Raw genomic sequence first — 21,780 nt, forward strand, 5'->3', positions numbered from 1 at the left:
CGGACAGCCAGCCAGACATGGCACCACCCCCGGCCCGCCATTATTTCCTGGCTGCTCGATCTCGCACCGTGCTGCTGTGCTGCCCCCACGTACGTCTCGTTGCTATCGATCGGCGCCGCACAGGACGGGCTACAGCGGTGTGCATGCATTAGTACGTGTTGTTGTTAACCCCCATCTCGATTGTTCACGCATGCATTTGGCATTTCTCTATCGCTCTCCAGTCTCCACGCACGCATCATCATCACGCTCACACAACTTGGTGTGGTGGTAGCGATAGCACAGACACTGATCGATGAAGGATGGGCCTGCACTGCGTTCAAAAATGGGATTGGGATGCCGCCGCCGCCGCCCATGTGAGTGTCACCCTATCTTTTCGCCAGGCCACGTACGCGCGGTGGTGGTGTTCCTGATCGAGCTCTCCTCGAATTGTTTTATCCAGACAAGTACTATACCATATCGCGATGATTGCTATGCGTATCGTCATGAGATCGTCGTAATCTGATTCTGCTCAAGGAATCTGATTTAGACATACGTCGTCATACGTTCATGGGAGCAAATTGAACTGCCCACAGTGTATAGTATAATACTGTATTATCATCAGATGAGAAACTGTTGACGCCAGAGAGGGAGGAGGGGAGAGAGATTGCAGTTCGTAGCGTCAAAAATTCAGATCCAGATAGGCTATCTGGCCGGGCCGAGCCGGGCCCGTTCATGGCTGGGTATCTTACGGCCTCACAGAACACAAGGCCCACAGTATAGTAGGCCACCACGAAATGTAGCCTGTGAAAATCAGCGGCGTCTACGGGCCAACGAAGATATCCGCACGGGCCGGCGGAGAACGAGTCGGCTCAGCCTGGGCCAACAAATATATCGTCCTAGCTGTGGGTGGCCGTGTTGGGCCGCACGGAAAACCTACCGGCTGGGCCTCGAGCCCACGACCACCGCCAACGCACCGGGCCGGCCATCCATGGGCTCGGGGCTCCCACCCGCGCGCACGCACGCCGACTACTACGTGCCTACGTATACACCGGCACGCCACGGCGACGCTAGCTGCTCAACCTCCATGGCTGGCTCCATGCAATTTCGCGCCCTGTTGGGGCCCAGATGCAGACCTGCAGTCAGCAGAATCTCTTTTTTTTTTTTGTGTGTGTGTGAATAAGTTCTTGTTTAGTTCACCTCTAAAACCAAAAAATTTTAAAGATTCCACGTCACATTGAATCTTTCAGCACATACATAAAGTATTAAATATATACGAAAATAAAAACTAATTGCATAGTTTATCTGTAAATCACGAGACGAATCTTTTGATCCTAATTAGTCCATAATTAAACAATATTTACCACAAACAAACGAAAATACTACAGTAGTGAAATTCAAAATCTTTTCGCATCTAAACAAGGCCTAAGTGAGCAGAATCTCCTCGTGGACAAGCATGCCTACCATGGCAAGCCGAAAGCGGGGTGTGCATTATGATTATGGGGAGTGACGACGACTGGTCCACGAGATTTTAGTATACCTGATCTGATGATGCGTTAAGTAATTTGGAGTTGGATCGTCAGATGATTTGGGCTTGTCTGCACGTAATCTCGGTTCCGGAGAGAGGGACGGATCGACAGGGCAGGTCGGGTCGGGTCCCGTGGAATACTGAGGGATGTCGGCGGAGCGGGGACGTGATGTCGGCCGGCGTGGCGCGTGCGCGTGGGGCAGGCCCCGTGTCTGGACACCGCGGCGGTCGGTCGTCCACCATCGTGATCGTCCAGGTGGTGCGCTCGCTCGCTTTCCAGATTTAGAATGTGATCGTTATCACTAAGATCTTTTTTGCGAACATGAGTACGTACTTAAAGTTAGTGTAGTTTGTGGCCAGACGTCTCGGTTTCAGGATGACACCAAACTTTACGGCCTAAACTATACTCCTATTTATTTATTTTTTGACAACACTGTACTCCTATTCTTTATTTCGGTGCAGTAAACAAGAATAATAAGTTGGTCAGCGACGTCAGCAACGGAGCTGATGCCCAAACTGCTCGGTCTCGTGTGTGACGCAAAGATCTGCGGCTCCAACATGCAGGTAGTCAAGATCAATTATCTGCGCAAGGAAAAACGGGCACAAATTCGTCGTCTTCCCTACGCCGAGTGAAATGGCCCAGCAACCGTCTTCTTGCCGGCTGCGCAGCCGTTTTCAGCTTGGAACCGCAGACAGACGCACCAGTTTGTCGTCAAGCGCACGTCGGGGAGGCGCGTCACCAGTGATCCTCGTCCGAGCCCCACACGGCAGGCGCCGCACACCATCCAACCTACTACCTGTGGCCCGCGCCCAGACCCAGTCGTCCCTCTGCAGCTGCAGCAGCCGGGGCGCGACGCGTAGCGGGGACGGGGGCGGGTGCCGCCGCCGGCTCCCGCACACGTCGGCACGCCGCGCTTGCCACGCGCCGCTCCCTCCCAGCTCGCCCAACCACATTTTTTTTTCGACTGACGAGAACTTGTTGCACTTTCCTGGACGAACCGGGAGATGTCCAAGTTGTCGTCTGCGGGTGGGGGTCACCGAGGCGTGGCAACCTGGCAGCGGCCGGCAAGGCGTTGGGTAGTGCTGGCGGGAAACGGACGCCCCTGTCGCGACGCCCAGCGCCGTCGAGCGCTGCCACGCCGTGCCCTGGTTCGGGCGTTCCTAGGCGTACCGGGGTGGTGCAGCCTGTCTGTCACCATCGACCGCTCGGGTTCCAGACTTACTTTTTATCAGTATGTTTGGGCCTTGTTTAGGCCTTGTTTAGTTCGCAAAATTTTTTGTTTTTGAGTACGGTAGTATTTCGTTTTTATTTGACAAACATTGTCCAATCATAGAGTAACTAGGCTCAAAAGATTCATCTCACAAATTACAGGTAAACTGTGCAGTTAGTTTTTATTTTCGTCTATATTTAATGTTCTATGCATGCGACCAAAGATTCGATGCGATGGGGAATCTTAAAAAATTTTGCGAACTAAACAAGGCCTTAGTTCCCAAAATTTTTTATTTTGGTTCACTGTAGCACTTTCATTTTTATATAATAAACATTGTCTAATTATAGACTAACTAGGCTCAAAAGATCCATCTTATGATTTACAGGTAAACTGTACAATTACTTTTTTTTTTTGTTTATATTCTATTCTCCATGCATATGCCATAAGATTCAATGTGATGAAGAACCTTGAAAAAAATTTGTTTTTTGGATGAACTAAACAAGGCCTAGTTCCCACCAAAAACAAAAAACTTTTCAAAATTCTCCGCCACATTGAATCTTACGGCACATGTATGGAGTATTAAATATAGATGAAAACAAAAACTAATTGTACAGTTTGTCTATAATCACGAGACGAATCTTTTAAACCTAGTTACTCAATAATTGAATAATATATGTTAAATAAAAATAAAAGTGCTACAGTGTCAAAAACTCCGGAACAAATTTTATCTAAACAAGGCTGGAGCGAGCGTTTAGGAATAGAAGTCGAGATCGGTGGAGTTTTTTTGAAAATCCGTGTAAATTACGATAAAAAAATTATCTAAATTCATCAGAAAATTATACATATAGATGATATAATGATACATAGCCTTATTAAACAACTTTGAAATTTAACAGATTTCGATCTTGTTTAGTTCGTGAATAGAAAATTCTACAACAATATCATACTATAGTGTTATTATAGCAAAGCCAGTGAAGCCACAGTAAACTGGTTTCACGGGCTTCTCCTTCTCTGTAGTTTTTTCTAAAAAATATATAATCAGCAAGGCCGGTTTTGATTATCAATTAATAAGAAGAAGAAGCATAAGCATTCATCCCATGCGCGAGTAGCGCCCCCAACGCTGCCTAAGCTGCGTGGTGCAGAGAGAAAAAGAGATCGTAGTACAGTATTCGTTATGTTATCAAAGGGGTAGACATACGAATCTTATTAATTGAGCTCATGGATATACTCGTAAAGGGGTATACTCTTATTAATTGAGAAAAAGAGATCGTAGTACAGTACGAATCTATTTGGAACGTAGAAATTCTACATGAACCGTTAAAATTTTCACAATAATGAATCTAAATTTACAGAAAAAGACAAACAAGAATAGAAAAAATTTCTTGCGCTCCAAGGCCTTGTTTAGTTAAAAAAAATTTTAAGATTCCCCGTCACATCGGATATTACGCCACATGTATGGAGTATTATATTTAGACGAAAATAAAAACTAATTACACAGTTTGTTTGTAAATCGAGATATGAATCTTTTGACCCTAATTAGTTTATAATTGGACAATAGTTACCACAAACAAACGAAAGTGCTACGATACCCAAAATCTAAAATTTTTGTCAACTAAACAAGGCCCAAATAAACCCGTAAAGTTGGACGGAGGGAGTAGAATCTACTCGTACTAGTTCGTACATGGCTGTACAAATATTAGGGAGCACAATGAATTAATGATGCCACACTTATCTACCCTCACTCACATGGCTGCACAAACTTTAGGGAGCACAACGTAGCATAGCATTCGCCGGTCCCTAGTCCCAACACAGACCCTGGAGTAGAAAAACACCATCACCGTGTCTGGCCATCGCCCATCGGTTCGCACATCGGGCTCAAGCCTTATTTAGTTCTCAACAAAATTCAAGATTCATGTATGGACATTAAATGTAAATAAAAAATAATTAATTGTATAATTATTTATAATTTACGAAACAATTTTTTTTAATTTAATTAGTTCATAACTAAATATTAATTACTAAATACAAACAAACGATGTTACAATAGCGAAAACTAAAATTTCCGCTAACTAAACAAGACCTCAGACGCAAATGTGCCGATTCCCGAACCAAACCGGGCGACGCAAAAGTGCATCGAGGTTACGAAAGTCAACAGGAGCACGCGCCGCCTGCACGGCCCTTAATCTCATCGTTAAATGCTACTCTCTCTCCTAAAAGTTTCAATTCTAAAATCCGTCTCTAAAACTATTTTAAAATTTAACTAACTTTATAAAAAATAGCATCAATATCTAGAATATAAAATTATTATCTTAAGAAAATATATTTTAAAATAAATATATTACCGGTCTCTAAACTTGTTCAGGTGCGTCATCCGGTTCCTAAACTCGCAAAACGATCGCTTTAGATATCTAAACTTGTTCGGTTGTGTTATTCTAGTCCCTAAACATAGAAATCTCACATATAGGTCCTCAAACTTATTTAGTTGTGTCATTCTGGTCCTTAAACTAGTTTTTAAGTCTTATCTAATCAAAATAGGATGAATCTAAAAACTCTGTACAACTCTGTACAGAAAAATAACTCATAACTTTTCCGTATGAGCTCAAATGGCTCATAACTTTTTCATATGACCGGGATGATACAACATAACAAATTTGAGAACTTAAACGGGCGGTTTCTAAGTTTAGGGACCGTGATGACACAGTTGAACAAGTTTAGAAGCCGAGATGACACAGATAAATAAGTTCGAGGACCTAAACGATCGATTTACGAGTTTAGAGACCAAGATGACACGACCCTATAAGTTTAGGGACCGATAGTGGACTTTACTCTATATTTTATGATAAATCTAATGGTATTAATTTGATAATATAAAACCTAATATTTTTTCTAGAAATTTAATTAAAATTTAAAATTTTTGACTTAAAACAAGTCTAGAAATTGAACTTTCATCGGACTCATGTTAGACTCATTGGTCACCCTCTAGTGGAGTTAATCGATCATGAAACACTAAGCTGTGAGCGGTACGTATCCTGCGTTAGACATAACACGTCACGTGTTTAGCAACATCATATCAAACTTTCACTTGTCATATATAGCATGCCGTTCTCTTTAGCTATTCTATATAAAAATTGTTATGAAACTCTATACTTTGAGTGAGTTTTTTATTTTATATAATGACTAAATCTTGTAGTTTTGAATATAATTTTATCTAGTCTGTTGGAGGCTATTTAATTTGTCGCCTAATCGCCCCGCCGCTCGATGCGATGTAGGCCGCACCCACGGTCGTGGTACCGAAACACTGCGTTATCCGTGTGAGACGGTATGTAACCTGCGCTAGATACGGCGCATCACGTGTTTACCGGCGTCGTGCCGAACCAAACCGGGATATTTGCCAGCCCAGATTTAGCCGCCTAATTGACCCGGCTGCTCGACGTGATGCGGGGCACGTTGTCAGTGTGTGACGGTACGTACCGTGTGCTAGATACGGCGCGTCACTAGTTCACCGACGTCGCGCCGAATCAAACCGAGATATTGCCGGCCTAAACCTCCTAGATTTCACCGCCTAATCGCCTTGGCGGCTCCACGTAATCAGTGTGCCAAAACACCGCGTTTCAGGGCTTGTTTAGTTCTTTTTTTTGGTTTTTAGGTACCGTAACAATTTCGTTTTTATTTAGCAAATGTATTATCTAATTATAGACTAATTAAACTTAAACGATTTATCTCGTGATTTATAGGCAAACTATAGAATTATTTTTTTTATCTATATTTAATACTCTATACCTGTGCTGCAAGATTACACGGAATTTTAAAAAGTTTTTGTTTTTTTAGGTGAAATAAACAAGGCCTCACTATGTGACGGTACTTATAGCTCGATACTATGCGTCATGTGTTTATCGATGTCGTGCAGAATCAAGTCAAGATATTTGCACGGTCTAAATCTATCAGATTTATGCGTCTAATCACCCCGGCCGCTCGATGCGACGTAGCCGTACTGAAACACCATGCTGTTAGTGGGTAACGTTACGTACCTTTGCTCTAGATATGGCACGTCACGTGTTTACCGACGTCGTAGCGAAGGGAACCAAATCGCCGCTCCACGCGACGCTGAGGGCCGCGGTCGCGCTCGCGGTCGCGGTACCAAAAGCGTTAAACCGTTGAGTCACCCAGCGCACGGGACGGCGAGGTCAGTGGGTCACGGCCAAAGCAAGCGCGCTGCAGTGTGGAGAAGGGTCGCGGGAGGGCCCCCGCGAACTTATCCCCCGCACCGCCCGTTTCCCACCGCCAATTCCGCGATTCGTTTCGGTGCCGCCGCAGCCCGCAGTGGAGCGGAGCCACCGAGCCAACCTCCTGCCGTGGCGCGCGCGTCCGGGCCCGACCGACCGACCGAGCGAGAGAGTGGCAACGCAAAGGCAAGTGGGGATTGCGGGAAGGAAGGAAAAAACCCCCCGCGCGAGACTCGCGTCGCGCCTCCGGCCTCCTCCTCCTCCTCCTCCTCCTCCTCTCTCCCCCGCCCCCCGCGTTTCGGGTTCTGTTGCGCGGCCCTCGCCAGGGGCCTCGGCGGTGCGCGCGAGCGGCGGAAACCCTAGGCGCCGGCGGCCATGGTGAGCAGGGCAGCCGCAGGGGTGGCGGCGGCGGCGCCGCCGGCGGGGGACCCGAGCAGCCCGAGCGCGAGGGCGTGGGGCGGCGGCGGCGGCGAGGACGAGGCGGCGTCCGGTGGTGGTGCGGGGAAGGTGAAGCTGATGTGCAGCTACGGGGGCCGGATCGCGCCGAGGCCCGGGGACGGCGCGCTGCGGTACGTGGGCGGGCAGACGCGGCTCATCTCCGTCCCGCGCGCCGCCTCCTTCGGGGAGCTCCTCCGGAAGGTGGAGGCGGTGGACGAGGCCTCGGCGTCCTCTGGCGGCGGGGTGCTCGTCCGGTACCAGCTCCCCGGGGAGGACCTCGACTCGCTCATCTCCGTCTCAGGGCCCGAGGACTACGACAACATGATGGAGGAGTACGAGAAGCTGGCCGCCAACGCGCCCGACGGCTCCGCCAAGCTCCGGGTCTTCCTCTTCCCGGCCTCCGGGTCCGGGACCGACGCGGCCGGCGGCGGCAGCGGCGGCGGCGGCTCGGGACCCCACCACCTCGCTGCCGCTGCCGTGGACGAGTCCGGGCAGCGGTACATCGACGCCATCAACTGCGTCTCCGCCGAGGCTATGGCCGCGGCCATGCGGCGGAAGGACAGCGTCGCCAGTGCTGGTTCCTCCGCGCACAACTCCGAGGCGTCCGAGTACAGCGGCCTCGTGGAAGGTATGTCGCCGCGGGCGGGGTTGCCGCCGCCTTCGTCCGTCGCAACTGAGTATTCGTATTCAGGTGGGGGCCATTACCTTAGTGCTTTCCCGGAGTCGGTTGGCTTCACTGCGGTCTCGGTGTCACCTTCGGCGATGGGCATCCCGGCTCAAAATCCCATCTTGGTTAGGACAGAGCCCTCAACGTTGCCGCCTCATCAGGCTGCTGCTGCTGCTGCTGCTGCTTATGCAACACCGCATCAGCCGCCTCAAGTAACCACTTATGTGCAGCAGCAGCCTCAAGTCACCCATTATGTACCACACCAGCAGCCTCAGTCTGCTTCTTATGTGCAGCAGATGCCGCAATCGTATATAGAGCCGCAGCAGGTACACTACGTCAACGCCCAACAATTTGGTGTTCATGGGGTGCCACAATCTGTCAATTATGTGCCTGTGCAAATGAGCCAATTCATGCCCAGCATTCCTGCGACGGGTTCTGTGGCGACCACTGCTGCTCAAGTCGGTACGTTCAGGCCTGCTTCAGCAGGTGCAGAACCTGTTCTGGAGACCACGCAGTTCACAAGGCCAGTGCAAGCTCAGGTTGATCAGAGTTATCGGGTGGTGCAGACTCCACTATCGCAGCTTCCTCCTTTGTCATCTGTGCATCTGCAGACAAATGATGTGCAGAGGCAGAGATTTGGTGTTCAACAAGTAATGACAAGCGCAGTAAGCATGCCAGTGGTGACCAGCTCAGGCACAATTCCTGTGGTGGTTAGCTCGGCCACTGTTCCATCGTTGAGGTATGATGATTGCACAATGTGCCAAAAAGCATTGCCGCATGCCCATTCGGATAACATTATCCGGGAGCAGGGAAATTCTCGTGCAACGGGCAACCTTGAGGGAGCTCCAGTGTTTTACATCCCTCATCAAGACAGTGCATCCAACAAATCTAGTCCAAGTGCAAGCTCAGGAACTCCTGCAAACTATGCGGCGGAACCAAGAGCTGGGAACACAGCAGTGATGGCACAATTCGATTCGACTCTTCCTGCCAGAAAACATGCAGTCCAGGCAACTGCATCTCCGGATACAGGTTTGCCGGTTCAACCCACCATGATTGCTTTACCAGTGTCTAGTGCACCTGCTCCAAATGGAGTATTTGTGGGTCATTCTCGTCCGGCTGGGGTTGAAGATCATATCAGGTACCAGCAGCAACCGTTCTCTTATAGCATGCAACCACCACAAGTTCCAGTGAATGGCCCACAAGGCATTGATGCTAGTGGATACAAGGATTCAAATCATCCAGCAGCGGAACCGCTTAGAGAATATGCACATGATCTTCCTCATGACTATGCCAGAGCTATTGATGCTCGTATGCAAGCAGTTCATTTGGGTCCTATTGCACCACCAGAATCTAGTGTGCATGGAAAGCCTTCTATTCCTCATGGTGTCACTGATCATGCCAAAGTTGGGAAGCCACCTGTAAATATTGATGGTAGTTCTATCTATAAATCTCAAGCTGGAGGGTATCATATGGGGATTACAAATGCCTTTACTGCTCCAGCTTTGACCCAAGAGGACAACATTGCCAGGCACAGTGAGCAGCCACCTTATGCTTTTGATGTCGGTGCACAAAATGCCCATCCTGACATAATCCAGTGGCCACCCAATCTGCCTGTCCAGAGCAACCTTAGAGTTCCGATTGAACAACCTGTTTCTAATGAAAAGTTTACTGTGCAACTACCTAACGCTGGTGCTCAGGTTCCTGCTGGGCCTCTTCTACAGCATCCTAAAGAAATGCCCAATCACTTGGTTTCTGCTCCCCCCAATGGCAGCAGTAAATTTCCATTGCAGGTTACTGTTGGAATTGATCCTGTTGAAGTTACACATGAACCAGCTTACACAGATTCACTTTTCTCAAATCAGGATCCTTGGAAAGCAGTGGGCAATGCTTCTTTAGTGCCTCCAAGACCAAGCAAGTTAACTAAGGAGCCTGTTGTTCTTGGAGGTCAATATACTGATGGCCATATGGCTGATATGAACACGCATGCTGCCGTACTCTTTGAAGAAGACCCAAGTTTTAAGGATATCCACACAGTTAAGTTGAACAAAGGTTGGTACACTCTGTCATCCTATACTATTTCGGCAGTATTACTATCGTATTATTTCAAAATCATAATGGACTAAGCAACAATTCCTCTGCCACTCTCTTTGATCCTTTTTTTTCTGAAAGGATTTGGAGAAGATAATATTAAGCAACAATTGCAAGCTGTTGCTGAAGGGGTAGCAGCATCAGTTCTTCAGCCACCCTTTCCTGAAAAACCAGCTGCATTCTCTGGGGATCACATTGATTCACATGGAACAGTAATTGATGTGAAAGTTCAGGTGGGAGATGTTTCTATCTTCGCTGGCCTAATCATTGTTCTTTGGTTGGTTGTAATCTTTTGGTTTACTTTTGGGTTCAGGATGAAGGGAATAATCAGTCAGACAAAACAAGCCAGGGGGTTCAAGTTTTAGATGACATCGATAACCTTCAGGTTTTTGGCTATCTATTATTTATTTCCACATTTTATGCGAAATTTTAAATGTGTTATACTTATTTTCCACTTTGTTGATAACAGATAATAAAGAACAGTGACCTTGAAGAATTGCGTGAACTGGGTTCTGGAACCTTTGGTACTGTTTACCATGGAAAGTGGAGAGGTTCAGATGTTGCTATAAAGAGAATCAACGATCGATGTTTTGCTGGGAAGGCATCTGAGCAAGAGCGTATGGTATGCAATGTTTTGTTTTAAATTGAGTCCACCATGTTCTAACTTCTATTTTGTCTGTAGAGGACTGATTTCTGGAATGAGGCAGACAAGCTTGCATCTTTGCACCATCCAAACGTAGTAGCATTCTACGGTGTTGTTCTAGATGGACCTGGTGGATCTGTTGCAACGGTAACAGAGTACATGGCTAATGGCTCACTCCGACAAGCATTACAAAGACATGAAAAGTATACTACTCTTTTCAATGCCAACATAATGCTTTTCATATGATGACAACTCTAAGTTCATCATTCTATCAGCAGGATCTTTGATCGGCGTAGGCGTCTATTAATTGCCATGGATGTTGCATTTGGAATGGAATATCTCCATGGGAAGAATATAGTCCATTTCGACTTGAAGAGTGACAATCTGCTTGTCAACCTAAGGGATCCTCAACGGCCTATATGCAAGGTGCTTATTCTTAAACACCCACCCTCCTAATTGTGCATGCACAGTAAACTAGATCAGATAACCCTTAATAACTTATGCCAGTGAAGTAATGCACTTGTACCTTATGTTATACTGGATGTGTAGGCTTCTTTATTTGTCTTTAAGGCAGCAAGTGACCAAGTAAGGTCCAATCTTTTTTCCACTTGTATTAATTAATCAAAAGCACACTCCCAACTCATATGGACTAATGTGTTTATGGAGCACAATATTATATTTCTTTTATAGAGTGTGCAATCTTTGAATGTGAGAAATGTCTTCGACTCTTGCCATACCAAGGATGTAATTCTTTAGAGAATTGTTGGTTCCAGCACTAGCAGAACAACATGCAAGCTCTTAAGCATCTCTGATATTCTTGGTTGTGTTTGGACATGAGGATGACCTTCCTATTTTTGTAGGTTGGTGATTTGGGATTATCAAAGGTCAAATGCCAGACACTAATCTCTGGTGGAGTAAGAGGAACACTTCCTTGGATGGCTCCTGAGTTGTTGAATGGCAGCAGCAGCCTTGTCTCTGAAAAGGTTTGGTTCTGTTGCACCCTTTGGCCTAATGTGTGCACTCCTTTTTCTTTGACCTGCATCTGGAGGAATATGTTCCCATTCCCTGGGTCACCATCACATTCTCTGGATGTAGGTTGACGTTTTCTCGTTTGGCATTGTGATGTGGGAGCTACTTACGGGTGAAGAACCTTACGCCGAGCTGCACTATGGCGCCATTATAGGTACTCGCATAACTTACACTGTTATTATATATCTTATATACTTGGGGAATCCAATGCCATTCTTGTCCCTGAACTTTCTGCCAACTTCACTCAGGTGGAATCGTGAATAACACGCTGCGACCTCCGGTGCCTGAGCCCTGTGATCCCCAGTGGAGGTCACTGATGGAGCAGTGCTGGTCAGCCGAACCCTCAGAGAGGCCGAGCTTCACTGAGGTCGGCAAGAGCCTGCGCGCCATGGCAGCCGCTGCTCCTACCAAGGCACAACAACAATCGAAATAGATGCTTTAGCCTTCTTCTACCTCTCGCGCCCTTCTGTTTAGCAGACTGTTTCAGTCTTCAAACTGAGGAGGTGCCACCATGGCTAGCCTGGTATTTGTACATGAATGAATAAGTTGAAGAAAGATAGGAGAATATGGCATGCTTATAGAATCGGTGGATGGTTGATGCTTCATGTCTTGCTTTTGGCATGGATCGTGGGAAATATACATATGGAGCGAGCGGTGAGCATGTAGATGAATCAGAAGATGAGGTGTTATAGGATCTGCTGGCGACTGATGCTCGTGCGCTCTTGTCCATTGCGATTTCTTTTTCGTCCGTGCTAATGTACCAGGGCCGTGCAAAAGAAGTGCTGTTTGTGCCTTCTCACTTGGAGGAGCACTTCAACAGAAAACAAAGTTGTGTACTTTCTGCGGTACAATCCAAATGAAACCAGCCACACGTTTGTACTCTTTGGACTGTGATGGTTTGTCCGCAAATGACAAAATTATGGTACGGGGACTGTGATGGTTGCCTGCAAATGACAATTATGGTACAGCGTCTTTCTGTTTTGTGGTGGAACTGGAACCGGACGTGTCTAACGCGACTTAATTCCGTGTCAGTCAAGAGGAACAAGACAGGCGTCCTCTGTGTTTGTTGTGGCACTGGACGTTTCTAACGCGACGTCATGCCGTGTCAGTCAAGTTCAAGAGGAACAAGACAAATGAATGAAGCACACGGTTGATGACTTTCAGTATTCAGGCGCTGCTAGTTGCTGCTGGTAACAATTTGGCTTGTAGGATCGATCGTGTCAAATTGTAAGAGTATCCAACGTTTCTGGTGATACCACAATGAGATTGAGAAGGGAATGCACACCAGAGATGGAGAGAAGGCCCGTAGAGCAAATTCAGATGCCGTTAGAATTTGTGAGATATTCAGAACTTCAAACTACGCTTTCAGTGCATGAGAAGCACTTGCTAACTTTGGGACGATCCAAAGCATTCCACCATTGCGGTGCGTGCAGAGGACACAGGACAGATCATATGCTAAGGATCCGAAGAATCCGATTGTTGTGACAGGATAGAGCATATGCACATGAATAGAGCATGAAGTTTTTTTTTTTGGGTGGACAAGAAGAGCATGCAGTTATTGGTGGAGCTCTTGGATCTGTGAATGAAAATCTGCTTGGTGGAGTAGCCAGCTAGCTGATATTGGCTCTGAGCAACCTAAATCCTTGTTTCACTTTGTAGCATCGTGCAGTTGCTTTATAGTCGTGTTGTACCGGAGGCTGGTTATGTTGCCACTTTTGACTACCCAAAATGTTTACGATTACGGCCGATCCCGTTTTTGTCAGTAGTCCAAATCACTTTGGACCACTATCGGGCCTAATCCACGACGTAACATCCACGGAAATCCCACTATAGGGCCACCTCCATCATGGCGTGTCCCAACCGTGGTTGACCATTTTGTCATGGAAACGGCCTCATTTTTCAATAAAGGAAAACACAATCTGCTCTGCATTGTTGAGTGTATGCAGCCCAATAATGTTACAAACAAAGTAGCACTTAGGCTACAACACACCATAAAAAGAAAAGATTTACAAACTACTAGCAACAGAAGCTTCAATTAGACTGGGAAACATCCAACCAAACCGCTAAAAGGCTCCAGAACAATAACCTGAACCAATCATTACATGCATTACAAAGCGGCTGAAAAATGGTATTCCAAATGATCCTAGACACATGGTAATTAAAAAAAACAAGTAATGAATAGTTTCACTAGCTTTGCAGAAACAACACTTAGTGCTTCCTTGCCATTGTCTTTTAGCCAAACTATCTTTAGTTACAATCATCCCTTCATTGAAATACCATAAGAAAACTTTAATCTTGAGAGCAACTCTCTCACTTTCTAAAGATTACATTTCCTTGGTAAAGTATTGTTCTGAATAAGTGCATTATGCATTGATCGAACAATGGAAGTTATTATGCAAATCACACTTGAAAATGTCCTCGTCATTCAAGTTCACCTCAGCACCCCTGAAACTGGTTCAAACCAAGTTGCTAGATTGTGTCCTACCAATGTTCTCTGAAAAGAGACATTATTAAGAGGGATTGAATTTAGCACAATACCCACTGTTGCAAACTTCCTTCTAACTTCCTGCAATATCAATAGAAATCGGCATTGTCAGCACCAGTTCATTCCAAAAAGAAGAAGACGAAGAAGATATCCATCTAACAATTATGTATAGTGTGGGGGTAAGCCACCATCAAAGGTTTATCACCAATCCAAAAAATAATCTTCCCAAAATCTAATGCATGAAGTGCCAGGTTCAGCATCATTTTGTAATTCCTAGTACCATAGAAAGTTTGAATTGAGAAGGCATCGGTTTGTATGCACTCCCTCCCTATTTAAATCACAGGGGCGTAGTGTTTGTTCACAGCTACAAGCAACTAAGCCAAGGATCTCCATCTTTAGAGCTTTTTCCACAAATCCAGAGCAAAGCTAATAGTACTTACTATAGTATTTATTGGTTCCTCTTTGCATTCTCCATCTCCACAATGCCCAGATTCCTCGCCCTCGTAACCATCGCCGTTGCCGTAGTCAGCTCCAACCATCTCTCTGCAATGAAACCGACTGTCGTCGATCGTAATGCGCTACTCTCCTTCAAATCTAGTGTCCAAGGGTACCTTTCCAATTGGGCCTCCCATATGTGGACTTGGACTGGCGTTGCATGTAACTCAAGAGGGCGTGTAATTTCCCTCGACCTCGCTGGCTTCAACCTCACCGGCGTCATCTCGCTGGCGATCAGCAATCTGTCTGCACTTGAGTATTTTGATCTCAGCGACAACCAACTCTCCGGCAACATCCCCCAGACCTTGGCAAGCTGTCACCGCTGTGGTTTCTGAGCCTTCACAACAACCTTCTTTTTCTAGAACACGACTTCACGTGTATTTCATTAAGGAGAGACCAAGGTACAGAACAAAGTTCTTAACACACAACAACACGAACAGAAAAAAGAACACACGAACAAGAAAAGCCACGAAGGAAACACCAGAAACCGCAGGCGAGAAGCCTGTGGCAGGCTGAGCCCAAAACCGGAAACGCAACGAGGGCAAGAGGCCCTCGACACCAAGGACTAGGAGACTACTCGCGAGCAGCAGGCGCGACAAGTGCCGCCAGAGGTTTGAACCCCGCGGCTACCCACAATTCGGCCTCAGCGACCACCACCCTGACTACTTCGGCGACGGAGGAGGCGGCGGCGTCGAAAACCCGGCGATTACGCTCCTTCTAGAGGGACCAGCCGACGAGGAGGGCCAAGGAGTCAAACCCACGACGCAGCCCTTTGGGCAACCTCTTCCTCGAAGAAAGCCACCAGTCAACAAAGGGCGGGGCGCCAACGGGCAGCTGCAGCCGGATATGGCAACGTCGAAGTAGCCGATCCCACACCTCCCTAGCAAACACACAGGAAAGTAGAAGGTGGTCGGCAATTTCGACCTCCTGATCGCACAAGGCGCAGGAGTCGTCCGCCTGCAGTCCGTGCCTCCGTCGGCGATCCGCCGTCCAAATGCGACCACGCAAGGCAAGCCAAGTGAAAAGCTTCACCTTGGGCGGTACCGAAGCTTTCCATAGATGTCGAGCTCCCGGTAAGGAGGTGAGGCCGTGGAAAAACGCCTTGTACGCTGAGGAGGAGGAGTAGACACCGTCCGCCGACCAACGCCAGACGACACGATCGCGGACGCCCGGGCGGAGCCTTCACAACAACCTTCTCACAGGGGTTATCCCTGAAACGCTTGGCCTTCTAAAAAGCATGACTGACATTTCCCTTTCTCCCAACAATCTCATCGGTGAAATCCCAGATATCTGCAATTGCTCCTCCTTGATCATCATTCTCCGAGACAACAACCTCACCGGAGAGATTCCTTTCTCTACACGATGTCAGCTTCCATACCTAGATGTGCTCTTCCTCTTCGATAACAGGCTCGTCGGCGTCATCCCGTCCGTCATCAATATCGAATTTTACAAACCTTAAAAATGTGTACCTGGATGACAACAAAATTAGCGGTGCAATTCCTGGCGCCATCGGAAACCTTCCCTTTCTGGAATTTTTAGGCCTATCCAACATGTTGGATGGGCCAATCCCCTCAGAGATCTTCCAACTGCAAGCTCTTAGTGAAATAGACTTGTCATATAACCAAATCAACGGAGGAATACCAGATACCCTGTCGAACATCACTGGGCTGGACCACCTTATCCTTTGGAACAACCGGATCAGTGGTGAAATTCCCAAATCCATAGGTGCAGCTCAACAATTATCTTACATCGACATATCCTACAATTGTCTTCAAGGTGCAATACCGGAAACCTTGTTGAACCTCACTTATCTGCAGCATCTTGCTCTCAACGATAACCAGCTCTCAGGCCCCATAGCACCTGGTCTTAGCTGAAGCAAGAAGCAAGATCGTGGGCCTTACCAGTTACCAATAGCATATATTCAGGTTACTCTTACTCTTACCGATAAACCTGTCCTGGGCTTAATGCCGTCAGAGTCGGTCAGTGTTGTGTAGGCACCACTACAGGAAAGCCGAGCTTTGCCGAGTGTTAAATGCTTTGCCGAGTGCCGCACTCGGCAAAGCACGGCTCTCGGCAAAGAGCTCTTTGCCGAGTGCCAAACACTCGGCACAGCACGGCACTCGGCACAGATGGTCTTTGCCGAGTGTCGGACTCTCGGCAAAGCATGACACTCGGTAAAGGCTGACGGTCGTGCACACCGTTAGCCTTTGCCGAGCGCCAGAAGTCGACACTCGGCACAGATGGTCTTTGCCGAGTGCCAGGATTTTGGCACTCGGCAAAGATTTTTTTTTTGGTTTTTTGTCTCCAAATTTTTTCTACTAACTTTACACTTTATTTTGAAGCCTAAGTTAAAATTTGGCACAATTCTCGATATATTTCATATATATATTTAATTTATTTCGCTTAAACGTATTTCTTCCGAAAATACAATATTGAACTACAGGTGCATCCAATCATAGAATTAGTTGGTTAGAAAAATGATATTCACAATACTTACTATAGTTTGAGACCATTTCCAAGAGCACACCCGGAATTTCGAACGTCTTATACACGAAATATGGCGACAAAGTTGCGGGAGAAATGCATTTTAATTTTATAAATTGCAAATGAAGTCCAAAAATCTTAAAACTTGACGATATGTCTTTACATCACATGTAGATGCTATGATAAAAATTAGGGAACGTTTCACAAAAGTTATCACGTACGTTAGTTATAAACCCACACCTCTCACATGTGATCACATGTGAAATGAGATGAGAGACGTTGGTTTATAACTGTCGTACATGACAACTTCCGCGAAATGTTCTCAAATTTTTATCATAATGTCCTCATGTGATGTTAAGACGTGTCGCCAGGTTTTAAGATTTTCGGAGGTTATTTGTAATTTATATAATTAAAATCATTTCTCTCGCAACTTTATCGTCATATTTTATGTATAAGACGTTTGAAATTTTGGACGTGCTTTAAGAAATAGTCTCAAACTATAATAAGTATTGTGAATATCATTTTTACAATCATAGTATTCTATGATTGGATGCACCTGTAGTTTAATATTATATTTTTAGAAGAAATACATTTAATCGAGATAAATTAAATATATATATGAAATATATCGAGAATTGTGTCAAATTTTAACTTAGGCTTCAAAATATAGTGCAAAGTAAGTATAAATAGTTTTAAGACAAAAAACAAAAAAAAACTCTTTGCCGAGTGCCAGAAGTTTGGCACTCGGCACAGATTAACTTTGCCGAGTGCTGTAGTTTCTGACGCTCGACAAAGGATATTTTTTTAAAAAAAAACAGAAAATACGAATTTTCCAAAAAAAAACAGAAAATAATTTTTTTTAAAACCTTTGCCGAGAGCCAGATCTGGCGGCCCTCGGCAAAGGGACAGTCATATACGCCACTCAACAGCAAAAGGACGCAAATACATCCAACCCAGCCCCAACGCACCCGACGCCAGCCCCAACGCTCCCGGCGGCGCCGCCCGCCAACCGCGCCCGCCCACCGCGCCAGCACCACCGCGCCCGCCCGGCCGCGCCGCTCGCCCACCGCGCCCGGCCTGCCGCGCCGCTCGCCCACCGCACCCGGCCGCGCCCACAGCGCAGAGGACGACGTCCTCAACATCCTCGGCGAAAGCTTCAGCTGCGCCTTCTGCTTGGAGCTGCTGGATCTCCCTGTCACTGCTGGATGTGCTTTCGCGATTTGTTCCCAGTCCGATCCGTCTGCTTGGTCTGATCTCTTGCATCCCCACGGATCTGCGTTCCTCTTCACAAGGTTTGTTGTTTCTGTGCAAAATTTCTCTCCATTAGTGTAAAGTCAGAGATATTGTCAATGGTCATAAGCTGTCATAGAGTCAATGGAATGCTATTTTTAGGTGCTACGTACGTATTATGTAGTCATGCATTTCTTTGCCAGTTTTGACATCGTCAGTTTTGACATCGCCACCATGACTCAGGAACTAATGATTTATCAAGTTACATAGTCTGTACAGTGATGACCTTGGCCCAACGTAATGAATGAGCTTTAGCGTGATCGATGCAGCCACAAATAAAACTGCTTTTCTTCTTTTATATTTCAACTTTGAGATCAACGATTGCACTTCACTGCTTGATGATAGCCACTGAACAAGTTTATATTGGCTGTTTATCAACCTTGCAGTCTTTTCCTATTTTGTTTTTACGTTTCTACTGCTGCGCAAACATATCTTTGCTTATAGTTCTACCAATTCTTGTTGTAATTCCATGCCAGGATTTCTAGTTGCTAATATATCTTTGCTTATAGTTTTACCAATTCCTGTGGACGGAGCTCATTCTTTGTAGCACTTTGCTATATGCTATATCATTTGCAATAGTGTCATCTTTGTGTTCTGGTGTTTGCTCCATGTTGCTTGGATTCTAGTACTGCTTCTTCCGGCAATGAGAAGTCCAAAATATGGATGTCGGCCTTCGTGTCGATGGTTTTTTTTGCAGGTTTTGAAAACCTACCCGTAGAGGGGAGGTTCTGCCAAAATTTTTAACTAATAGTATTGTGTTTCTTCTTTTGCAGAGTAGAGTTGTTGGAGGGTAGCCGGAGCACCTAGACGACCCTGTCGGCGCTGCGGTCTTACCTGCACTGCACCGACTCGCCACTGCGCCACTAGCCTATCTCCACCGCCAACTTAGGTATAATTAACCTCTCTTTCTTAAGTACAAAGTTCTCTTTGCATGTGTTTGTTCGGTTGGTACACCACAGTCGCAGTGTCATGGTACAACACAGTTGCAGTTCTCTTACGATGCACTTGTGTTACTTATTTGGACTTGTGATGGACTTGTGGATTTATTTAGATGGACTTGTAATGAACTTGTGGATTTGTACTTATGGATTTGTTTAAATGTGACATTTATGTGATGTGCATGATATTTATGTGATGGATGTGAGATTTATGTGACAAATATGAGATATCTTTGAAGAATGTGAAATATATGTGATATATTTTGTTTATCACGATTAAATGTGAAAATTAAATAAATAGGTCGGTTCTGGTCACTTTGCCGAGTGCCGGGAAAATTACACTCGGCAAAGTGACCATTTGACCCAGTAGGATTCCCAGCTTTGCCGAGTGTCCCCCAGCAGAACACTCGGCAAAGAATTTTTTAAATAAAAAATTAATTTCTTTGCCAAGTGTCCTGCCTGGAGACACTCGGCAAAGAATTTTTTAAAAAAATCCCGAATTTCTTTGCCGAGTGCCTCCTGTCTGGGCACTCGGCAAAGAATTTTTAAAATAAAAAAAATAATTTCTTTGCCGAGTGTCCTGCCTGGAGACACTCGGCAAAGAATTTTTTAAAAAAATCCCGAATTTCTTTGCCGAATGCCTCCTGTCTGGGCACTCGGCAAAGAATTTTTAAAATAAAAAAAATAATTTCTTTGCTGAGTGTCCTCCTGTCTGGGCACTCGGCAAAGATTTTTTTTAATAAAAAAATTAATTTCTTTGCCTAGTGTCTCCTGTCTGGGCACTCGGCAAAGAAATTTGGGATTTTTTTTAAAAAAAATCTTTGCCGAGTGCCTTCTTGGAGACACTCGGCAAAGCTACCGTTAGTTTATAACCCATCGTAACGGTAACTTTTCTTTGCCGAGTGCCTCCTGGAAGACACTCGGCAAAGCCTTTGCCGAGTGCCCGATAAAAGACACTCGGCAAAGAAACCTTTGCCGACCCAAAATTTGCCGAGGGGCCTTTGCCGAGTGCGGCACTCGGCAAAGCCTTTGCCGAGAGCAATAGTGCCTTTGCCGAGTGCCGCAGGCACTCGGCAAAGCAGCTGTCTCCTGTAGTGCACCTAGCAACAGATAGCAGTAATATACATGCCATTGTTCGTGAGTTGCTCGTCCGTGCATCACCCTGATGACAAAAACAGAACCGGACTGTACAAAATTCTGGGCACTATTTTTGTCAGTCAGATTAGGAATTGTAGATATGCAATGCAAACCAAATAACCAATAGTCCATGTAAAGGGAGTACTCTGCAACAACATCAGTTCTTGCCTACGCTACGTCAGTGAAGGTCGTTCTTGTATATAACAACTAAGTTTAATTCTCTTTAACATAAAGGAATTCGTGGTTTCCTTGAGTCTTATTGAGAAAATTAGTTCTAGTTTGTTGCTAGAAACTTATAGAGGCCTTGAGAATTTTAAACGAGTGTTTGAGGACCTCTCACCTCAACTGTCACTCTTCTTCCACATCGCGTCCACGCTGGTCTCCATGGCGCGGCCGTGGCCTTCTCCACGGCGGCGCGGCCTCGCCGGACTCTCCACGGCACTCGCCCGCACCGGTCTCCATGGCGCGCGATCCTCCACGGCACACCCGCGCCCTCCACGTCAGGGGGCGGCGAACGGAGGCGGCAGATAGAGATAGCGAGAGAGAAATGCCGTAAGCCCGTAACGAAGAAAGGAGAGAGAGGATAGAGTTGAGAAAGACGTCTCAGCTATCCATTGTGATCCACCGGTTCAGACTTCAGAGCACAGCTACTGTTGATTTGGGCCAGGCTTGGATTGGTTTAGGCCAGTTTGGGCTGAATTTAAATACATATATATTCACTTTAATATCTTTTTAAAGTATATTCACCACAATCTATGGGTGTAATTGTTCGCTTGAACGGCAGCTAAGCTGATAAGCTATGGCAGAAAGTTTGGGCTCTCCTATTGGCCACTTAGGGCAGTCCCAATGGAACATTAATAGTGGTTTCTATCTCTATTAAATGAGATGCCACATAAATAAAATGCTGACATGTCAATCTAATTAATGAGGAAAGAGATCAAAATCTGAGGAAATCGTTTCCTAGAGGAGAAACGACGTCTTCCCTAGAACCGATGCAGCAAGAAACGATGAAATCGCTATTGTGAAGAAACCACTGATTTCTCCGCGCCAGCACCGCTCACCCGTGCCGCCCGTGCACGTCCGCGCTAGCTCTGCTCGCTCGCCCAGCCCGCTCCCCCGCACCGGTCCGCGTCGGCCCTGCTCGACCA

The 21,780-nt window shown here is 46.2% G+C and overlaps 1 protein-coding gene and 2 long non-coding RNA genes across 4 annotated transcripts; 2 read left to right on the forward strand and 1 right to left on the reverse strand.

Moving 5' to 3' along the window:
- LOC8065405 (serine/threonine-protein kinase ste20) lies at positions 6,966-12,728 on the forward strand. 2 transcript variants are annotated; one of them, XM_021449147.1, is made up of 9 exons: positions 6,966-10,092; positions 10,213-10,364; positions 10,445-10,516; positions 10,601-10,753; positions 10,814-10,977; positions 11,050-11,200; positions 11,635-11,757; positions 11,870-11,957; positions 12,052-12,728. In XM_021449147.1, the coding sequence occupies exons 1-9, from the start codon at positions 7,314-7,316 to the stop codon at positions 12,234-12,236; spliced, it is 3,867 nt and encodes a 1,288-aa protein (XP_021304822.1). In that variant the 5' UTR covers positions 6,966-7,313; the 3' UTR covers positions 12,237-12,728. The 2 variants fall into 2 exon arrangements, with proteins under 2 accessions (XP_021304822.1, XP_021304823.1); XM_021449148.1 differs by having other exon boundaries at positions 6,972-10,092; positions 11,053-11,200.
- On the reverse strand, positions 13,976-16,776 carry LOC110430922. The gene is made up of 3 exons (XR_002448352.1): positions 15,976-16,776; positions 14,729-15,132; positions 13,976-14,369 (listed from the first exon to the last, which is right to left on the reverse strand). It is a non-coding gene; the product is annotated as an uncharacterized LOC110430922 (long non-coding RNA).
- Positions 18,336-19,692, forward strand: LOC110430923. Its single transcript, XR_002448353.1, has 2 exons — positions 18,336-18,559; positions 19,331-19,692. It is a non-coding gene; the product is annotated as an uncharacterized LOC110430923 (long non-coding RNA).

Source organism: Sorghum bicolor, chromosome 10 (assembly GCF_000003195.3).
Source record: "Sorghum bicolor cultivar BTx623 chromosome 10, Sorghum_bicolor_NCBIv3, whole genome shotgun sequence".
Taxonomy (NCBI): Eukaryota; Viridiplantae; Streptophyta; class Magnoliopsida; order Poales; family Poaceae; genus Sorghum; species Sorghum bicolor.